We start from the raw sequence: 20,383 nt of genomic DNA, 5'->3' as shown, positions 1-20,383 counted from the left end.
TAAATGCAAAAGCTCTTGGACAGCAAGCCACAGTCACTCCAGTGTTTTCAGAGTAGTCTAAAGAAACCCAAGGGAAACCCTCAGGAACAAGAAGTCTTTAGCAGTTTAATAGTGCAATTTCTGACATGTTTTCACTAATCACTGTGCAAAAATTGTTAAGATGGGGGTCTGATATAAGAAGCAATTAAAATAACATGGTGAGATTTATTTGTGACAAAAACCCAGACTTGAACCTATGAAAATCAGACTCCAGCTGGCTACCTGCCTTGTGAACCTCGTACAGAGCAGTACAAGAAACCACATGTAGAATTCTCACTGGGTGCTGCAGCCCAGACCTGGCTCCCCCCTCCTGGGGGACCCTGGAGCTGTCTGGAAGAGCTGCCCAATTCACTGGGAACACCTTGCCCACCTCATCATCGTTGACGAGCTCTTTCTTCACCACCTTCATGGCATAAATGCGCTCGGTTTTCTTCAGCCGAACCAGCAGCACTTTGGCATAGCTGCCCCTTCCAATGACCCGCAGCAAATCAAAATCCTGCAGGCCCAGACTGGAGGAAGCTTTGCCACTTTCCCTAATGCTCATTGCCTGTGGATGAAGATGCACTGAAATGAGGAAGCAGCCTTGCCAGTGTCAGCAACTGCAAAAGTCAGCATTTCAAACATTTCAAAATTAATATAAACAAGTAATTCAATTAACACTTGTTATCTTAAGACTGTACTGTCCTGGAAAGGAATGTGCTGGGAAACAAAGAAGGCAAAGCAGTCTTGGCAGATAAGAAACAAACCAAACTAGGAGAATTTAGAACACTTTGTCAATCAAAGCACATCTCAACTCAGCCTTATTTTATTTCAAAATAAAGCAGCATGCAAGCCACACATGCACACATCTCAGAAGCAACCCAAATGTGCCCTCTGTGCTAATTTTCAGTTTGTGGCAAATTAAACTACTAAAATCTTGAAACTGAGACACACAGGCTTTAAGATCTCTGAAGATCCTCAAGGGTTCCTTCCACCTTCAGATACTTCGTGATTCTGTGTGCAGAGTTAGCTTGGATAAGAGATCTTACCTCTTTTTCTTCACCAACATGGTCCAGGCTCTCATGACTCGAGGGATTGTATGGTATCACTGGAGGCGCAAGAAAAATTTGTTAGACTGATGCAACACAGCAGGATTTTCTTCTGCCTTAAAATCTCCACAGTCAGAGAAACAGTTTACATGCTTCTATCAGTCAGAGAAACACAGTTTAAATGCTTCTATTGAAAATATTCAGAATAGATAGGTTGGCATTAGGACCATCACTCTGACTGCCATAAGAATAAACATGTTTGGTTTTGAGTTTTTTTGCTTGGTCACAGCTTACTCAGCTTACTAAATGTAACTGACAGCATAAATTCTTCTTTGTTTAGTCAAGTTTCTGAAACTGCTAAGATGTGGAAAACTGGAATTTTTATATTTATATTCCCCTTAGCATTAAGAAGCTGTCTTACTTTTCTTATTCTATGAAAAAATAAAGAAGGCTTTTAAAAATAATTTTACTTCAAAGTTCACTTTTCAGCTTGAAGTAATTTAAAGAAAAACATTATTGATCTTACCTGTTTCTACATTATCTGAATGCACTGATGATGGATCCATAGGCATTATTGGCTCCTGCAATCATAAATAGGATTTTTGTAATAGACTGTCCAAGTGTCAGACACATTATTTTAGAATCAATAAATGAAATTAATGAGCCCTGAGGAATATAATAATATTAATCTAGCTACTAAATTATAATAATAATAATAATAATAATAATAATCTAGCTACTTTCTAACTTGATTAGTCAACTTAGTAACTAGAACATACACAATGAATTAAACAACTGCATTCTTTATTTTCCCTCTTTTCTGGAAGTCATGACATGTTTCCAGAAGCTGCAGAAGTGACAAAAGAGAAAGCAATACAGCAGATGAGAAGTGAGATAGAAAAACTCAAGTCTTTCAGCACAATATACATATTAGTCAAAAGAATTCCCAGAAGATACACTTGAAGCTGTCTGCTTTATGAAACCAGGAGCAGTAATAATCTAAATTTTTCTCAGGATAGGAGAAATTTCTGCTCTTCATATTCCTTTGCTGTAAATGGGAAAAAATCCAATAATCTATCATATATTTAGAGAATTTACTCCACCTATCCATTTTAAAGATGTAAAATAGTGTGTACATATATACATGCTGTGCAAAGTCCCCATGAAGGAGAGGATAAATGTCCCTTATATGTGACAAGGGAAATCATGTTAGATGTGCAGATTAGACTCCTGTCTTGCTAGAAGTTGCAATTTTGCTCAGTGAACCCCAAACTTTCTTGCAAAAGTCATGGTAACCATAAAAATTATATTTCAACTACTGCGATTATTTGCAGGCTGCAGTTTGAAAACCAACAGTACAAAATGGGGGGGGTTTATTTGTTTGATTGGTTGGTTGCTGCTTTTTTGAGACTATTTCTCAGGTTTTACTTACTGGCTGTAGTGTGTGTCGGCCACATTCAATGTTGACAAGTTTGTGACACTTCTTGTGAACGAGGAGTTTGCAGTTGATGCACTTGTAGCCCTGGCGCCCCAGGCCCCATATCCGGTCAGTGCAGATGGCACAGTGAGCTCTCTGCAACCAGAAACCAACCAAACTCATTGAGAGCAAAACTGAAGAACAAAACTATCCAGCCACTCGTGCATTAAACAAGCTCATCTCGTCACCTCTCTGTAGGTGAGCCCTTACAGAGGAAGGCAGAAGAGGAGAAGCTTCAACACCTTAAACAACCAGACAATGCGAATGGGAAGATCACCACTCGCTGAAGGATGCTCACAAAACAACTCCAAAGATCCATGAAAACAGGCTGCCCATGGAGGCAGGAGTGGATTTTGATTTAACTGTGGTGCCTTGACAGCCTTTAACCCAGATGACATCAAAAAACAACAACAAAAAAGCTGAAGTTAGACATGAGGATGCTCAAGATGAAGTTTAGTGGAGACGATCTCAAGCATTAAGCACACAATACACTAAGCTTAGAGAAGAAGGAAAGATTATTGAAGCTGTCAAGGGACCTGACTTACTCAAATATTTTGGGTTTGGTTTTTGCTGTTGCTGTTTTTAAACACAGCACAGCCTTCTTGGTCCTTAGCTAATTATACTTGACCCTTGCTTCCTGAAAACATTCTGAATGGTTTGTTATTTTCCGTTGATTACATGGCACCAGAAACAGACTGTCTGGAGAAACATCTCAGCTTTCGCCTTTAAAAGTCATGAAAGAAAAGTCTGTGCATCATAAGCAAGTTCAGACCATTTTACTCACAGAAGTTGGAAAACTGAGTATTTACTTTTAGCCATGTCATACATTCCAGTTTGCCCTCTGGGAAGATTTTAAGGGAACACAGGAGCTTTGACATTATGCTTTCAGAGTACATGTAAAGTGAATTGCAACCAATTTGCTTTGTTTCTTTCTATTTCAAGTTCCTGATGATTTAATATTGCTTAAGTTTCCCAAAGATACAGGATTACCAGAAGTGCGTAGACAAACAACAAAAATGAGACTAAAACTACCTGACAACTTTTCAAGGCAGTGGCATCATCATTATGAAAATAAGACATCCCTGTATCACGGCTTTAAGTACCCAACAAGAGTCTCACCCTGTTAAAGCGTTTGGCTTGGAAAGTGTGACCATTTGCACAATAGAGCTTTCGCCACCGGCGGGCGCCTCGGCGATAAATGGACTCTAAGAGGAAAAACACAGGATTATATCCAGACAAATACAAACACAGAACTACATCATCTTCTCCTGGAGGTTTCTGTGCAGAGTAACTCGCAAAGTTTCACTCCTGCTCCTTACAGAAACAGAGAAATGCTCCAAGTATCTTTTTCCTTTTTTTGTTTTTTAAGTTTTGGAGAACATTTGAAGTAGAATATCCTGATCAACTCAAAGTTAATTCTGATTTTTCTGAAGTTAAAAGGAACAGTGAGTCAAGAGAAAGTAAATTGTCAAAACAATACAAGTACTTGTGTGCAAAGTACACACACACCTCAGCTCAACCTGGGGAGAAGCTGTGGGGAAGGGAAAGGAGGAAGGAAGGCAAACTGGGAGCATGTCATGATTTATAGGATTGCTTGACAAATCCTCCAGTGTTTTAAATCCACAGCTGCCACTATTAATTTCATCCTTTTTTTTTAGCTATTACTTTATTTTTCATTACTTGAGGCATGTCAGAAACCAAAACTGAAAACAGAGATATGAAAAACTACACCGAGCTGTAAATCTCTTTCTGATTTAGTCTGCAACCTCATTTTTCAGATAACCAGCATTACTCATTCTGCCCAAGTTAACTTTTAAACATGCACATGTAGATTGGATTGGTCAGAGATTTGGACACCAAGCTGACAGATGCTTGTGTGCATAACAGACACACCCTTTTTTATAAAACTTTAAGACTGGGGGGAAATAACCTCTTTAATGTCTAGAACAGTTAACACACTAGAGGTTTTGGGAGAATCCTCCTGACAGCACCCAAACATCAATTTCAAATGAATTAACCACAGATTTGTAAATAGTGACATGACAAGTCATTATCACTGGTTACAAGCCTCTGCTCACAATTGTCAGCCAGCAATCTGGCAAATCCCCAAAAGACAGGAATAGGATAAAAAACTGTCATAAATGAAGAGGCAAAAGCAAGGAAAGCAGAGTGACATGGGTAGTTAACAAGAATGTGAAATGCTTATTAACAATGATTCAGAAGTGAAAAACATTAAGTTGAGCAAGATTTCCTATTCCTTTTAAATATTTGATTGTTACAGATTTGCATTATTAATATTCATAAGTGCAGGATGCCAAACAAAGAACATCAAAATCTGCTAAGACAGGAAATCTGAACTGATTTTCTGTGTTTCTTAGCTGAAATGCCTACTTACTGTCTTCTCCTGGACAAGGCATGCCAGGCCGCTCTGGGACACAAGGAAACACTGCAAGAAAGACATTAGATTAGCTTTCATTTCAGACACAAAATAAATCTGCATCTTTTTAAGAGAAGGAGCCTGTTGAGACTCTGTAGTGTAACACACCAACACTTCATAATGATGACTTTTCTGCTCTAATCACTGATAAACCAAGATCGACCTTCAGATAAAATGTTACAAATAGCTAGAAAAATATTCTGGAGAAGCTGCCAAAATAGGCATTTAACCCTGAACAATTAAAATTGAGCAACTACACACTAAACAGAGGCATGATATTATTAAGTTTAAAACTGAAGTACATAATTTTAGAAAAGTTTAACTTTTCAATAATCTGCCATTACAAATGGAGCTCATTAACTTTTTTCTCTAATAGAGATGCTGCTCTAAAACACTTACAATCAACTTCAGGATAATGTAAAAATCTAATAAATGAATAAATTGTACTTTATCACTTCTACCATTCGCTGCCAGCACGTGTCTCAAGGCACTTGGGCTGAATGCATGAAACAGAGGCTGGATTTCATGAATAAACTAACAGCAAAATATTTTTTTCTCCCTTAATTTAAAAAAGAAGAGCTAAAAGCACAGTGAATGGTCATCAGCATCCCTTGACAGGATGGCCACAGGCCTGAGAAGAGAAGGGTGTGAAAGGCACAGGAATGGAAGGTAAGAATTCCACTCATTCACAGGTACAAACATGAGCAGCAGTAAATTTCAGTAAATTTCACCTACCATGGATCAGAAGCTCTGAATCCTTGTTTAGCTCGTACAACCGAAAGGCCTCTTCTAACTCCAGCTGAGAGGAAACAGTACATGGATCTCCTGTGGAAAGAAAATAGCACAAAACTCAACCCAGTCAATTCCACATCATTCAGTAGCTCCCTCACAGTTGGTTCCAGGATAATTATTGTAGAAAAATCCAATATTCTCAAATGTGGTAGTATTTCTTTTTAACACTGTTCAAAGAGTATATCTAAAAATAGAATCATATTGAGTTCTTTCAGGGAAAATAAAAATATGGGATATTCCCAAGAGGCAAGCAGATCATAAGAACAAAACATCATTGCTACAAGCATGGTTACACATATTTCAGTACAGGAGGTGCAGGCTATATTCCAGCACCTAAAACCCTTCTAAGAGTACCTTTTATTTCATTGATTTTTAATTAAAACTGGGTCGATTCTATTTTCACAGCTGCTTCAGCACTGCAAAGACTTGCACCAGGACTTGCAAAAGATGTTAGAGCTCGAGTCTGTCCTCAAACCTCAATGAAACTTTTGACAAATAACATAATCTAAGTGCAACATCCCATTTTTCTGATTTGTAACTACTACTTTCACACTCACACAACTATTTGAAATAAAATTCCTTAAAGAAAGGATACCAAGGCAAAAAAAAAAGGTGGGAGTTGGCTGGTTTTTTTTTAAATAAAACAACTGCAGTTTTGTTGACCATTTGTGATGGTGCAGACTAAATTACATACCAAATCCTTGATGATAAAGTTTCTCAAACTTTTCTGTTTTCTTTGGTGTCTGATGCAGATTAGTAACATTATTTAAAAATTAGCCCCCTAAGAGAATAAGCCTGTTTCAAAATAATACTGTAAATGAAATATTTTAAAAACAATGTTGAGTCTCAATCATCACTGCCCCAAAGAAAGAAAATACTTTTAGTTATAAACTCAACTTTTTCCCCCGCTCTTCATCTGCACAAGATGTTCTGTGCAAGAACAAGGGATTTATCTCTGCCTGCTTGCCCTCCAGCATGAGCAGAAGTTCATTTTTAGCCCAAATCCCATACAGCAACCCTGCCTTTCCATATTCCTAATTTTTAACAGAAATACTACTTTCCATGTCATTAAGTGGCAAACTGGTTATAGTTAACCAAACTGGAGGAAGGCAGAATCATTTCCATCCCAGCTAAACTGGATCCAGTCTGGAAGTTTTACTGCTTTGAGTCAATACCACAGTCAGAAAGTTCACAAGCAACAGACCATTAACTATTCTCTTTGTGTTTTATACTGCAAGGCATCTAAATTAATACAGCCACTGCTAAAGCTTTTCAGTGCCACCACACACCCAGCAGCGGGAGGCATTTCAACTCACCCCACAGAAGTTTTCCCAGAGAATTTGTTTTGTTTCTAATGTATCACAATGCTTTGTTCCAATGTATCTTCCCCCAGAACAGGAAGGACATGGACCTGCTGGAGCCAGCCCAGAGGAGGTCACTGAGTTGATTAGAGGGATGGAGGACTCAGCTATGAGGAAAGGCTGGGACAGCTGGGACTGTTCAGCCTGGAGCAGCTTGGGGTGACCTAATTGTGGCCTTCCAGGACCTGAAGGAGCCAACAAGGAATGTGAAGAGAGAGACTGTCTACAAGGGATGGAGTGACAGGACAGGGCTTCACACTGACAGAGTGAGGTTAGATATTGGGAAAAAATTCTCCCCTGTGAGGGTGGCCCACAGCAGCTCTGGCCATCCCACCCCTGAAGTGTCCAAGGCCAGACAGGATGGGGCTCTGGGCAGCCTGGGATTGTGGAAGGTGGAAGGAGATGATCTGTAATGTCCTTCCAACCAAACCATTCTGTGGTTCTATGCATTCTATGCTATTGCAAAAAATGATAAATAATAAATGGAAATGGTCCATTTTCAGAGTTCTGTCTTTATTGTTTCCTGTACATCAAATCCTCCAGATGAGTCTTTGAAGCCACCAGTCATTTTCCACCAAACCACTTCCCCCTACAGCTGGACACCTGGACACCACAGTGCCCACCCACAGCACAAACTTACACTGTGCAGAGCAGGGTGGGAGGAGAAGGAACAATTGTATTTACTCAGACTCACTATGAGAATCAACAAACCAGTTTTTCTTCATTTGTTTCTGACACCTGTGCAAACAATTCTGTGTTTTCCTTTGGCAGAAGCAAAAGAGGGTCCCAAGAACAAGCAAACTCAGAACAGAAGGTTTACAGACATCTCTCTCAACAGGCTTGAGTAGTACAAATTTTGCAGCTAAAGACAGCTGGGATACATAGGAAAATATTTACTTTTGAGTTATACAGCAAGAAACAACAGACTGAAGACACACACGAGGCCAGTGTCCAACCCACAGGATATTTCAGAAGGCAGAGTGAAGCTGAACTGACTATATATGGAAAAAACAGAAATTTGTCTAAAATCAAATCAAGTTCATTCTATTTTCCAGTTGTATCTGAAAAATTTGGAAATTACTCCACTCAATTAAATGGTATCTTTGTGTGCCATTACCTCTATGAAACCAGAGTAGCTACACATGAAGCCCTCATCGTGCAAAGGCATTTAATATATGACAAATCAAAACTCAGTGTCCAGGTAAATCCAGTTTAGTCAGGAAGTAGTGATGCCCCAGACCCCTTATCTTCTCTCAGACTATAAAAACCATGAGTAACAGTGCAACAAGCACCAGCCTACAGCACACACATTTCCTCATGCTACTGTTAAACAGTGAACTTCAGGCTGGTGGAGAGGATGTGATAAAGGCATTTTCCAGTAAAGCAAAACAGGTTTCTAGAAAGAATATCAACTGAAAACACTACAGAGTGGTGCTGAGAGAAGAGGCAGGGAGCTTGGCCAGAAGCCATGTATTGTATGTACATGCAGGAATTACTCACAATAAAGACATGAGGATTTGCTTTAAACACACTCCTCATTGGCAGATTAACTTTTTCTCCACTGACATTAAACTGTAAGTCAATGATTAAAGAAAACACGGACTGCTTGTGAAAATCAAATTCTCCACATGAAAATAGTCCAGGCAAACTGCAACCTTCCTTTTTTATTCAATAGGCCTATCTCTAATTAAAGAGCAGAAATTAAGACAGAATAAACTGTGGCTTCAAGTAAATTATTGAATCAGTACAAAATGTTTGTTAAAAATATATATATATTTCCTGCTGTGAGTGACACTGCAGACTCCTCCACTGCAGTGAGGAGTCCATTATCTTCCTGATGATAAAACAACACAGCCAGTATATTATAAAGTAAATGTTCAACTCCCAGTAGCTCTGCTGCACAGTTCAGTCATAAACACTGTCCATTTTACTGTACTGCATCTGCCTGGTATAAATAACTTTGGAATGATGAGGAGAAGACTCAGACTCCCAAGACCACATAATCTTCAACACACCTGCCTATATGGCACTTCCAAAAATCAACTTTGCTCCACGTTTAGCTTTAGGCTGACTAAACTGGCAGTGGCCCAATTTGACACGGGAGGAAACAGTTCCATAAGCACCATTTATGCTGATGGCTGCATGCAAACACCAACCACAGCCAACAAATCACTGCACACTGCAGCCTTTTATGCACTGCATCAGCTAAAATAACTCCACAGCAATCTCATAATTCAGAGAGCTCTTCCTTGTAGCTGTAGCTCAAAACCTAATTCCACTGAGAAAACAGAACTACAAATAGCCTTAAAAAAAAATTACTACTGTACACACACAGCTCAATGGATGACATTATTAACAGGGAGAGCAGACTCTGGACTTCTTTCATCCAAGGTAAACTTGAAGATGGATTATGTAAGCACTAGAGATGAGTTCTCAGTCAAGGCTGTCACTGCATTTTGATGAAAAGTTACCACACATCATTAGTATTTGGAAGAAGTTTTATTACTGGCTATGTGTTAATAGACTTTAGGTTGCTAAAGTATCAGCTGATAATAACACTTGAGATATAATGTTTTTGGTTACACATACAACTCAACTATACATTAAATGATATCAATATTTTAAATAAAGACTGCAATTTATATAACTTAATGTCAGTTTGACTCTTTCAAAAATATAAGATATAAAGGGAATCTTCAGCAGTATAAAGGAGTTTTTTCTGTTGCCTTCAAAAGGAATCCTAACATTGAATTAACATTTTCATAGTCACTGAGGTCTTGTTTGGTTTACAAAGACTGAGAGCAAGCTACACACTACGTAGTGTGAAACAAATACCTCTTCATTAAGCTCTACTTAAGAAGGCATTGGATAACTTATTTTTGGAGTCAGTTTCTATGTTTTATAAGCTTATCTTATGAAGGCAGAGGGAGAGGAAAAGATGAAAGGGACAGAAAAGCTGGAAAGCTGAGCAATGCATTGATGAGCACTGATTTACCTTCCTCATCAATCCACTTCATGGTGAAAAGCTGCTCGTTGTCAAAGGAGCACATGTCTCGAACTTCACTGCACAGCCCCTCGAAGGAGATGGAAGGCTCAAAATAGGTTATCATGATGTCCCTGGGAAAGAGAAAAATAAACTTCAGAAACTATTTCACAAAACATAACAATGAACATCATCTCTAACACCTTCCACAGACCACTAATATTAACCCCATCCCTGAGCAGCTCCCTCTAAAATGTTGAAGTAAAATAAAGTACCTAAGTTCCCTTCTTATAGCAAAGTTGGGCTCCAAGTGATTTTTATTACTTGACATTTAATCTTCCAGGTATCTGCTTCAGAAAACTCAAATTTTATGCCCATAAGTAACTAAGAAGTGAGTTGCAGCAGGCAATAACCACACAGAGAAATTAGATCTCTTACACCAGTGGAAACTCAAGAATGAAATGCTGCAAATGTTTGAATAATGGTCAAAACACATTTCTAGTTTTACTTCCTCTTTAACAGTTCTTTAGTTATTAGTATCAAAATGTAAAAACGCATACATCTACTCCAACTAGATTTTGATTGTGTAGATGTTACGAAAAATTAATGACAAATACTAAACAGATTTCCTAGCAGATCTGGGGGCATGTGCAAATATTCAAAGTGCCTTTAAAAAAAGAGTGGTGCTTCACACAATGAAGGGGAAGGCTGACAGAGAGCCACATACTTGGAACTGAAATGTACAGCTTTACTGTTGTGCAGAATGGATATTTCTGTGAAAATTAAAAGTGAGTTAACCTGGTTTTTATATGTTAGCAAAAAATGCTGGTTCACTGTATTAGCTGGGCCTTAAAGGGGTACAGGTGACAGGGCTCAGACCCTTAACCAAAGGAGTTGGGAGACACAGAGGAAGGAGGAAGGCTTACAGCACACTCTTCAAACATAGCACAAAAGCTCCATGTTTGAGCTACCAGATTAATCTTCCCATAAAAGCCTCACCCAGCTGGATTTGCTCTGGTGGGTGCCAGTGCCCAGGACTGTTTGGGGGTGCTAAAAAAAATAATTGAAACAACAGATTTTTTTACTGGTCAGAAATCATCAAGGTTCCTACCAGACTGAAGTGTATGTATGCAGCAAGTTAAATATCTTTAAATCATCATGTGCATGGGCAGATTGAGATCAAGAAGGTGACTTAACATAAAATGCTGTGGTTATGGAACCGGAACAGTGTTCAGGAGGGGCAGAGAGCACACAAAAACCAAACTGAATGCCTGAGGCTCCTCTGAGAGCAGCAGCAGGAATAAAATCAACTGGCAATTTCTAAGCACTGTGGAAGAACAACAAGCCAGCTTCTGGATTTATGAGCATCGTCATTTGGGTCAGGTTTAGTTAGGGGACAGACTCCAGTAAATACAGCAGATGTGTGCCCAGGATAAACACAACATCTCTTCAATAATCTGAATAAAGCAGTCAAAAAGCTGCTACGTGATTTGGGAGAGGAGTCACTCCTGTTCTTTCCACGTGAGACAAAATGCAAAACAAACAACAACTGGACCCTGGTATTTAGACACAGCACAGTCATTTACAGCAAATGGGGCTTTATTTGAAAGCCCCAGTCACATCCATCCAACCCAGCAAACTCTTCTCTCAGACACACAGGTCTCCCTTTGCATCTTCTACAGAAACAGCAGCTGGGAGCTCAATGCCAGCAAGGTGGATCTGGCAGGATCTGACAGTGTGTCACTGTCACAGACACACAGCAGCCACCACACAGCAAGCCTGGATTAGCAGGCAAAGCCTTAACCTGTATTTCCTGTTTTTCCGGGAAGGAAATAAGGCACTGCTTAGTTAGCAGCTCCACTGAGTTTACCATCCCTTCCTTGATTCACATTTTAGCACAGATTTATTCACTGTGGAATATGTTCTTAAACAGAAAAATTAGTTCTGAAGAGTGCTGAGAAGCCAAAGTATTTATATAAATTTACATTGCAGGGGTTTCTGGGATTGAACTAGCCAGTAGAAAGTTTGTTACATGACTACTACTGCCAGAAAAGCAGAAAGTTACAGACCACACTTTTTGAGACTAATCATCGATGCTTCAGCAAAAACTGAAGATTAAATTATATATATATTAGGAAAATCTGTTCAGCACATTTTCAAATGTGATGATCCAAGCTAACTTAAAATAGACTTATCTGTACTGCAGCAAAAAGGAAAAATCACAATGTTAACATGTACTGAACAGCCTTGGAATCTCTTCATATCTCTAAAGTAAAAGATGATACCAACTGCAAAAAAATCTCTTACTACTTGTACTACTTGTTGGTACCTTTAAGTAGCAAAGCAGTTTTCCTTCAGGAAAAAAAAAAAGGAGTTTAATTATTTCAGAATTCAAGCATGTTCTCTAAATTACTCTAATACCTCTAGCAGGACATGTATCAAACAGTTTCCAAATAATCTGGAATATCTCTTCTGCTATAGCAGACAGTAATCAGTCTTTCAGAGAACTCTAGCCAACAGCAATATTAAAAGTGAAAGATGATGTCAAGTATAAACAAGGTTCCACAAGGAATATCTACATAACACAGGAACTGAAAGGTTACAGGTCTCCCTAGTGCTTTATTTTGCCATTTGAACTCCCCTGATGACCCCACACGTCCTGCTGACACAGATCTCACTTTCACAAAGGTACTGCTGTCACACCTTTGTGCCTCCACACTTCTTGCCCCTAACACAGCACCGATGATGCCTTTGTTAGGAAAAAGCTGCATTCACTCAAGCCAAGAAGAAGCTAAACTGTATCAAGAAAAAATTCTGCATTTTGAATAAAAGTTAGTTGGCCAAATGAAAGTGAATATGGACCACAGCCTGCTGACTTGCATTAAAGATACAAAATGTCTTCTTTTACTGAGATGTGGGGAAAATGTTCTTGGCAATAGGCCTTTCCTTGTGATGAAGATAAGGTTATATATATACACTGCTGGGAATAAACACGTTTGTCACAAAGCTATCCCAAGGTGAAATAAATATCTCTGTTTGTCCCCTCCTGGCACACATAGGAAATTAGAAGAAAATCTGATTCAAGAACACCTTTTTGCACCACCACATCTGGAGGGGCCAATTAACTCTTACTATGCACTGGACTTTTTACAATTTGTTTTAGCACTATTGTAGTTGGTCTTAATCAGGGACCTGTGAGTAGGAAACATGCAACTATACAAGACAGAACTTGTCCTGAATTGCTTTCACTGAAAATGCTATCACTTCTATCTTTCATAAATATCAATAAAAATTATTTATTCATACTACTAGAAGGCCTGAGTCAATATCCTGCAAATATCAGAATCAGTAAAAAATAAATCTTAGGAAGACCAAGAAAAGGCAAATGGTAAATGTAAACACAGTAGAGAACATATTTTAAATATAGAAGACCATATTGTCCACCTGTCCTGAGATCTTACAGCTTTACAGCTTTCCTCACTTTCTTTTACAAATCACCCAAGATCTGTAATGTCCTTCAATAAAAAAAAAAAAAAAAAAGATCCAACACAAAAAATCCCAAAACTAGTAGCAACAATTAAACACAATTCAGTATCTGTACCTAATTTCTCACTCTGGTCTTGAACTCCTGTGAGAGAACAACCCTGTGAGAACAGACACTACTGCTTTAGACTTTTCCACCTGCAGCCTCATATATCCCACATTATGTATAGGGAAATGTACAGACACATTATACATGTTACCTACATATCCACACTTGCATCACACACCTGGGCCACTCATTAAGAGTTTTGAAAAAGTCTAATTAGAGCTCCCCACAATGAACTCCCACAGGACTCGTGGGGAATTCTGCTGTGTCGGGGTAATTTCTGTACCATGAGCTGCAGCCACTGCCATTCACAACCATTTACAGTGTTGCTTCTCCCTGTTCAAGTCTGTGTTCTGGAGAAAATATATTGTCAGAAAGCTAAATAAATATTGAAACATCAAGGGGGGAAAATGTATTCACAGGCTTAATTCAAAGTTTTCTTAAGCTGAACATTCTCCTACAAAGAAATTGATTGTCAACAGACAACAGAAGGACTGAACCGTACTGAAGAACTGATCAAAAAAAGTGCCCAAGATAAATAAAAAGAAATTATGCAAGAATTCAAGAATCCTTAAGAAATTAATACCCTGGGAATCTTCATGGAGGTACATTTAGATTTTACAATTAAAACATATTTTCTCCTCACACTTTTTCTACTCATGCAACTGAAGTAATTAAGTAAAATTAAGAAAAGAAGCAGGTATACCATGTATCATGAGAAGACTGTCAGGTGTGTTCTTCATTTGAACCAAATCAAACTGAAGGTGAGCAAAACATTGGTATCTACCCCTTTTTATTAAAAATTCATTACAGCCTACACAGTTAAAACCAGCATAAAATCTATGTCAGGCACTGAAAGAATACATGCCAGCAGATCCAATCGTGACAGAAAAATGGTTATTATAGCTGTTTGGTTTTTCAAATCAGCATGAATTCTATATGATTCCTTGAGCACAAGCAGTGAATTATTCCTACCTGTTCCCTACTCCTACAGCACAGGTATGAATGATGTAACAACTTCTTGTACTGACCTGACAAAAAGCATCTCCAGCGCATCAGGTAAAACAAAAGGCAAACTTTGAATATCATCAGAGCACTGAAATGGTTGTAATTACAGATGCTGATCAGTGCCACACACTGGGAGCTGCTATACTTTGTTATTCTATCAACAAAAATCCACCTTTAGAGTGACAAAGAGAATTCCTAAAAACCCCCTCAGGAATCTGTTACACACGCTGCACAGATCAAAGTAACTCTCTAAAATATGTAACACTATTTTAAGAATTTTAAACAACCAACCCTATGTGGAAGATAAGCACAGTTTAACTGAGAGAAGGAAATACCTGGAAAAGCTCAACTTAATGCCCTAATTCCCAAGCCTCTGGGAATTCCCCATCCCCTTATTCTCATGATCCGTGTTCACTTTTAGGAAAATTTCCCGTCCTGTTTTAACATATTTCATGAATTTCAGATAAAGAATTACCACCGCACGGTTCAATGAAACAAAGACTCTTCAAAGGGTCCTGTGTGAAGTCTTTGTCTTGGCTGAGAAAAGCAATTGGGCTCCTGGCCAGACCCAGCCGAGTTTTGGGGATTCAGGCTCGGCTCTCTGCCCCAGGCAAGTATCCCGACTGTCAGATTCCCAAACGCTTCAAGAACAAATCTGTGCTTCTAAGTGGCTGGGTTGGGCTGGCTTGGTGGTTTTTTGTTTCTTTTTCTTTTTAACCAGAAACTCTTTTTGGAAGATGAAAAGACCTTCACAGCCAGACTTTCCCAATAACTTCTACAACCCACTTAAATGCTTCCATTAAAAGGAAATTAGGAGAGATTAACGCTTCCTGATTAACACTGTTTCCCATTAATTCCTCGATCCAGCTCTGAGACAGTTTATTTGCAGAACGGGGAAAAAGCTGCCTTTGGTATCAGCATTCAGTTCTCAGTCTCCGAGTCATTCCAGGGTAAGTGCAGGTAAAATGTTTGGCTTTGATATCCACTTGATAGTGCAAGTCTGAGAGGGGGCTTGAGACCTGCTGTTGCAAGAAAGTGGAGAGAATAAGCCTACATCTCAAAATAAATCATGACTAAGGCATTCAGCTTGTTAGTTTGTTGGTATTCACAATGGTTAACCAACACCCTCTATGACTCAATGCCATTATTAAATTGATAACTGCATTAACAGATAAAAAGTCAATGGACAGGACTCAAAAGAAACATTCCAGTGCCTGTGAAATTATTACCAGTGTCATGAGCCAGCATTCCTGCCCAATGTAGCAGATTTTTTTCCTCACTCCCACAACCCTGGGCTGCTTCCTCCCTATGCTAAAGCAAGAATCCATGTGATTGCATGTGGAAATGATCAAGATTAAAACTGACCCAGCAGAAGAAAAAGTTTTCACCCAGAAGAGTTCCCGTTGTAGTTCACTATCTGACCAAATGAACACCTCTACCAGATGATTGCCAGGGGCATCTTTGCTTCCTTAAGAAAAAGTGGATTAAAGGGACTGTGAAACAAAGAGCTCCGAATTTCACATACCTGGACAGTGTCTCACATGTCCTTTAAAACCACAGATTGTGCCAGTCTCTACACTAATTTCTACAGACTTCTGTCAAGAAAAGCCCCAAAGCAGACACAAGCCAGAAAACAAACACAGCAGCAAATACCAAAAGCTCAGAGTAGTTTCTATGCCTCTCCTTAAAATTACACAGCTAGAGATAGCAGAGAGTAAATACTGAAAATGTATTTTCACCTCTTCTTGTGCTCAACACATATAACTGGAAGCTCTCAAGAGCTATCAAGAGCATCGTGTTCACACTTAATCCAAAAATGCAACCTACATTGTTTTCTGCTTAGATCACCTCCCCTCAAACTTAATGGCCCAGTGAACTACTGGCAACCCTTGCACTGAAACTTATTAAGTCCCGGAACTGTTACTATTTAATAGTGGGCTGTGAACACAAGGCAGGACGTTTCTTTTGCTCTGTGTGTTATTGCTGGAGAGCCACTGAATTAGGCCCACAAAATTCCGATTTCTATTTCTGCAGACACTGAGTATTTTGGGTTTTTTTTAACAGCAGAAGCATAACTGACAGTAGATGCATCTGAGTTACCATTCACAGACTCCCCCGGAAATCTCTCGGTCCCTGGCAAACAGCCTAAAACCCCACGAAACAAATTTTCATACAAACATCCTCTTCCTTTAGTCCTGAACATCACTTAACATAGAAAGACCAGGACAAAAGCTGGATCCCAAACATTCTGGCGTGTGTTATGAAGGAATGTGTACTTATTACTGGCAGCCAAGGCCTGGGGGTGAAGGGAAGCAGGGTGAGCAGGGCAGAGGCTGCTCAGGCACATCTTTGTTCACCGGGACGGCCACCCCAGGAGAAGGGAGGATCCCACTTCCCCCTGAACCCTGACACCAGTCCTGCACTTGACATCCACTTCAGCACGGCCGGTTAGCCGTGGAGTGTTTTTCCTCCGCTCTTTCCCTCCTCCCCTACAAGTCAGGGCATTCCCAGGGCTTGAGCCAGGAGTGTCCCCGGGACTCCGTGCCGGGTGCCCCGAACACCCGCGGCGCCGCTCCGGACGCTGCTCTCCGCCCGGCCGTCCCCGGGGGCTCGGCGCCCGCACTCACCCCTTGTAGTAGGCTTTCACCCGGACCTGGTGGGCGCCGTCCCCGCCGAGGCTGCCCCCGAGGCCGCCCGGAGCCGACATGGTGCTCCCGGCGCCGCCGTCCCGCTGTGTCGGCATCGCCGCCCAGGCGGGCCGGGGCAGCCGCAGGCTCGGAGCGGGGGAGCCGCAGGCTCGGAGCGGGCCGGGGCGGCGGCTGCGCGACCCCCGCGCCTCCAGCGCGCCCCGCCCGCGCCGGGCGGCACCACGCGCGGGGGAGGGAGGGGACCGCGCAGAAGCGGTGGCGAGACGGAGCGCGGAGCTGCGCGAGGCGGCGCGGGAGGGCAGCGAAGGATTTGCCCCGGCGGGGCGGAGCAGCCGCCCCGAGACCGGTCGAGCGGCAGCTCCGCCGCCCCGGGATGCGGGTGCCAGTCCCGTGCGCGTCCCCCTGCGCTCTACATGGGCTCTCTCCGACGGGACTCCACACCTGTGGAGCGGGATGCTCCACGCCGCAACGGAGGGGGGGCGGCGGCGGCGGCACCGGCACCCAGGTAACCGGCAGCACCGTAGCGGAGCCGCCGCAGCGGCCGCTCCGGGTCAGGCGGGTGCGAGATCGCACGCAGGTCCCTCCGCTCCCGCCGCCGCGTCCGCAACGGGGGCGACACCGCGGCGTGTGCCACTGCCCCACCCACAGTTGGTACGGCCCAGCGCGAAGCATGGCGGGGCTGAGGGCGGCGGGGCGGCCGTGGCGCCGGCGCGGCGGGAGCGGAGCGGGATGCGGGCTGTGGGACGCCTCAGCCGCGGGTGGCCGCCGTGATAGGGAGCCAAGGAGGGAAACTTGTTCTGCCCAAGTAGCGATGGGGCTGATCCCCAGCAGCGTGAGCAGCAGGGAATTCTCCACCTCCTACTGAGCACCTGCAGTGCTGTGGTCCTGCTCTGCGGTGTGGTCCATCCACAGAAGAAGAACGTGCTGCTGCTGGAGCGAGTCCAGAGGAGGCAAAGGAGAGGGTCCAAGGATCGGAGCCCCTCTGCTCTGGAGACAGGCTGAGAGGTTGTTCAGCCCAGAGACAGCAAGCCTGCAGGGAAACATCAGAGCCCCCTCCAGTGCCTAAAGTTGTCTCCAAGAGAGCCGGCGAGGGACTTGGACAGCGACGTGGAGTAACAGAACAAGAAAGAATGGCTTCAAATTTAAAGAGAGAACGGTTAGATTAGATACTAGGAAGAAATTCTTCCCTGTGACAGTGATGAGGCCCTGACACACATTACCCAGAGAAGCTGTGGCTGCCCCATCCCTGGAAATGCCCAGACTCACCAGGCTGGATGGGGCTTGGAGCAGCCTGGGAAGGTGCCCCTGCCTATGGCAGGGGTTGGAAGTGGATGGCATCTGGGGCCCTTCCAGTCCCAACCATTCTGCAATGGCCCTCGTTCTAAGCCCGAAAGAACCAGAGGTGCCCATGGTGGTAGCCATGGACCAGGCTCTGCATCTGAGCTGTTACATAAAACCGAGCCCGTCCCAGCATTAGGAAAAACAGCACCAGACGCATCTAACTATGCACCTCGGCAATCTGTTCACACCACGGCTCCTCCACTGTTGTGGTTGCTGCCAACCCAGTTTGGGAGGTGAGAGAAAAATCGGGATTTTAACACAAATCCATGGCAAAAGCAGCACGCTGCCCTTTCGCAGCCGGCACAGAGCTGAGGGGCAACAGGAGCTGTTCAGAGGCAATGGCAATGTGCTCCTCACAAAGACTGCTGACCAAAGTGTCTTCATTGGGAATTCTGGAGACTCCTGCAATGTGCAGTGCCCACAAGAAAATGTGTTAATTTCAGGCAAAGCTTTAATTCCCTTTTATCAAATGTCTGCGATATTTTTAAAGAAAGTAACATGAAGGATGTGTTTCAACTAGGGGTGAAGCAGGGTGGTTAACAAAAGGTATTTTATTAAGGCTACAAATCACAAGCCACCTTGTCACTGCAAGCAATCCTAGAGGATTTCCAAGAGTACTTCAAAATGGGTCATCATTTTCCCTACACCTTTATTTTTAACCTATGAAAATTCCCATTTTCTCCTGCTGAATTATATAATATTTTATAGAAAGGAGGCATCCTCATTAGACCTGTGGAATTGTCACTGTTTGTCGCAGGCATCTCACCTCTACTCAGTGCAACTGTTTCACTTGTCAACAGTTTAAGCTCATCTCTAATGCCTCTGCAGGTATTTGAGTTTTGTTAGGCACTTGCTGAGTCTCTTTTCTTTGTAAAGAACTTAGCTATCCCAACTAGCTGTTAAGTGTCTGTCAATTTCCCTCCCTTCTTAGAAGCAAAAAATCATTTAGGCTGGAAGAGACCTCAAAGATCACCGAGTTCCAACTTTTGATCAATCCCCACCTTGTCAACCAGAACAGAGCACTGAATGTCATGTCCAGCTGCTCCTTGAACACCTCCAGGGATGGGGACTCCACCACCTCTCTGTGTAGTCTCCATCACATGAACTTCCATTCCAAATGGAATTCCAAAAGTCCGTTCTGGGATCCCCCAGTGTGGCCCCCACATCCCTGACCATTCCATGGGGATCCCCCAGCCTGGCTTCTGAGAAATATCAGGATCATAAGGGCAAATTTTTAACCCTCCACAGAACATCTCCAAGAGCCACACCATGTGCCTGAGTGCATTGTCCAGACACTTCTTGAACTCTCTCAAGCATGGCAGGCACAGAGGGTTTAGCCTGAAGGCACCTCCCAAAGTCATCCAAACACAGGCTTACTATACTTACTTTGTAGGTGCGTACTTTGTAGGTGCTAAAAAAACGAGGCACGATGCAAGAGAGACCAGAGGTAATTACTCTAACTCGTATTCACAAAGTGCTTTGAGCTGGTGAGTTGCAGGAAGGATGGAAGGAAGCAAGCAGAGCCTCAGAAAGGAAAGAGATGCTCACACCGTGATTAGGGTGGATGCACTGCTAACAGTGTCTGAGCAACAGCTGCTAAGTGTAGGAGGCACTTGAAAGAGGTGCCCCGTTTTGTTACACAGGGAAGTCGATAAGTTATTTGTGCTGAAAACACCGCAC

General features: G+C 42.2%; 1 protein-coding gene across 3 annotated transcripts in view; it reads right to left on the bottom strand.

Moving 5' to 3' along the window:
* PRKCI (protein kinase C iota) overlaps window positions 1-20,383 on the bottom strand; it is a 28,927-nt gene extending 8,544 nt beyond the window's left edge. The window contains exons 1-9 of one of the 3 annotated variants that reach the window (XM_041406002.1): window positions 20,090-20,383; window positions 10,130-10,251; window positions 5,717-5,806; window positions 4,940-4,990; window positions 3,664-3,749; window positions 2,500-2,640; window positions 1,594-1,648; window positions 1,068-1,126; window positions 410-586 (exon numbers count right to left, since the gene is read on the bottom strand). In XM_041406002.1, the coding sequence (XP_041261936.1) occupies window positions 410-586; window positions 1,068-1,126; window positions 1,594-1,648; window positions 2,500-2,640; window positions 3,664-3,749; window positions 4,940-4,990; window positions 5,717-5,806; window positions 10,130-10,244 (774 nt within the window). In that variant the 5' untranslated portion in view covers window positions 10,245-10,251; window positions 20,090-20,383. Of the gene's footprint in view, window positions 1-409; window positions 587-1,067; window positions 1,127-1,593; window positions 1,649-2,499; window positions 2,641-3,663; window positions 3,750-4,939; window positions 4,991-5,716; window positions 5,807-10,129; window positions 10,252-17,341; window positions 17,481-20,089 lie in introns of those variants that run through there. The other 2 variants (XM_041406001.1, XM_041406003.1) reach the window with 2 other exon arrangements.

Source organism: Onychostruthus taczanowskii, unplaced genomic scaffold (genome assembly GCF_017590055.1).
Source record: "Onychostruthus taczanowskii isolate IOZ18803 unplaced genomic scaffold, ASM1759005v1 scaffold24, whole genome shotgun sequence".
NCBI lineage: Eukaryota > Metazoa > Chordata > Aves > Passeriformes > Passeridae > Onychostruthus > Onychostruthus taczanowskii.
This window is presented reverse-complemented; position numbering and strand designations above follow the sequence as displayed.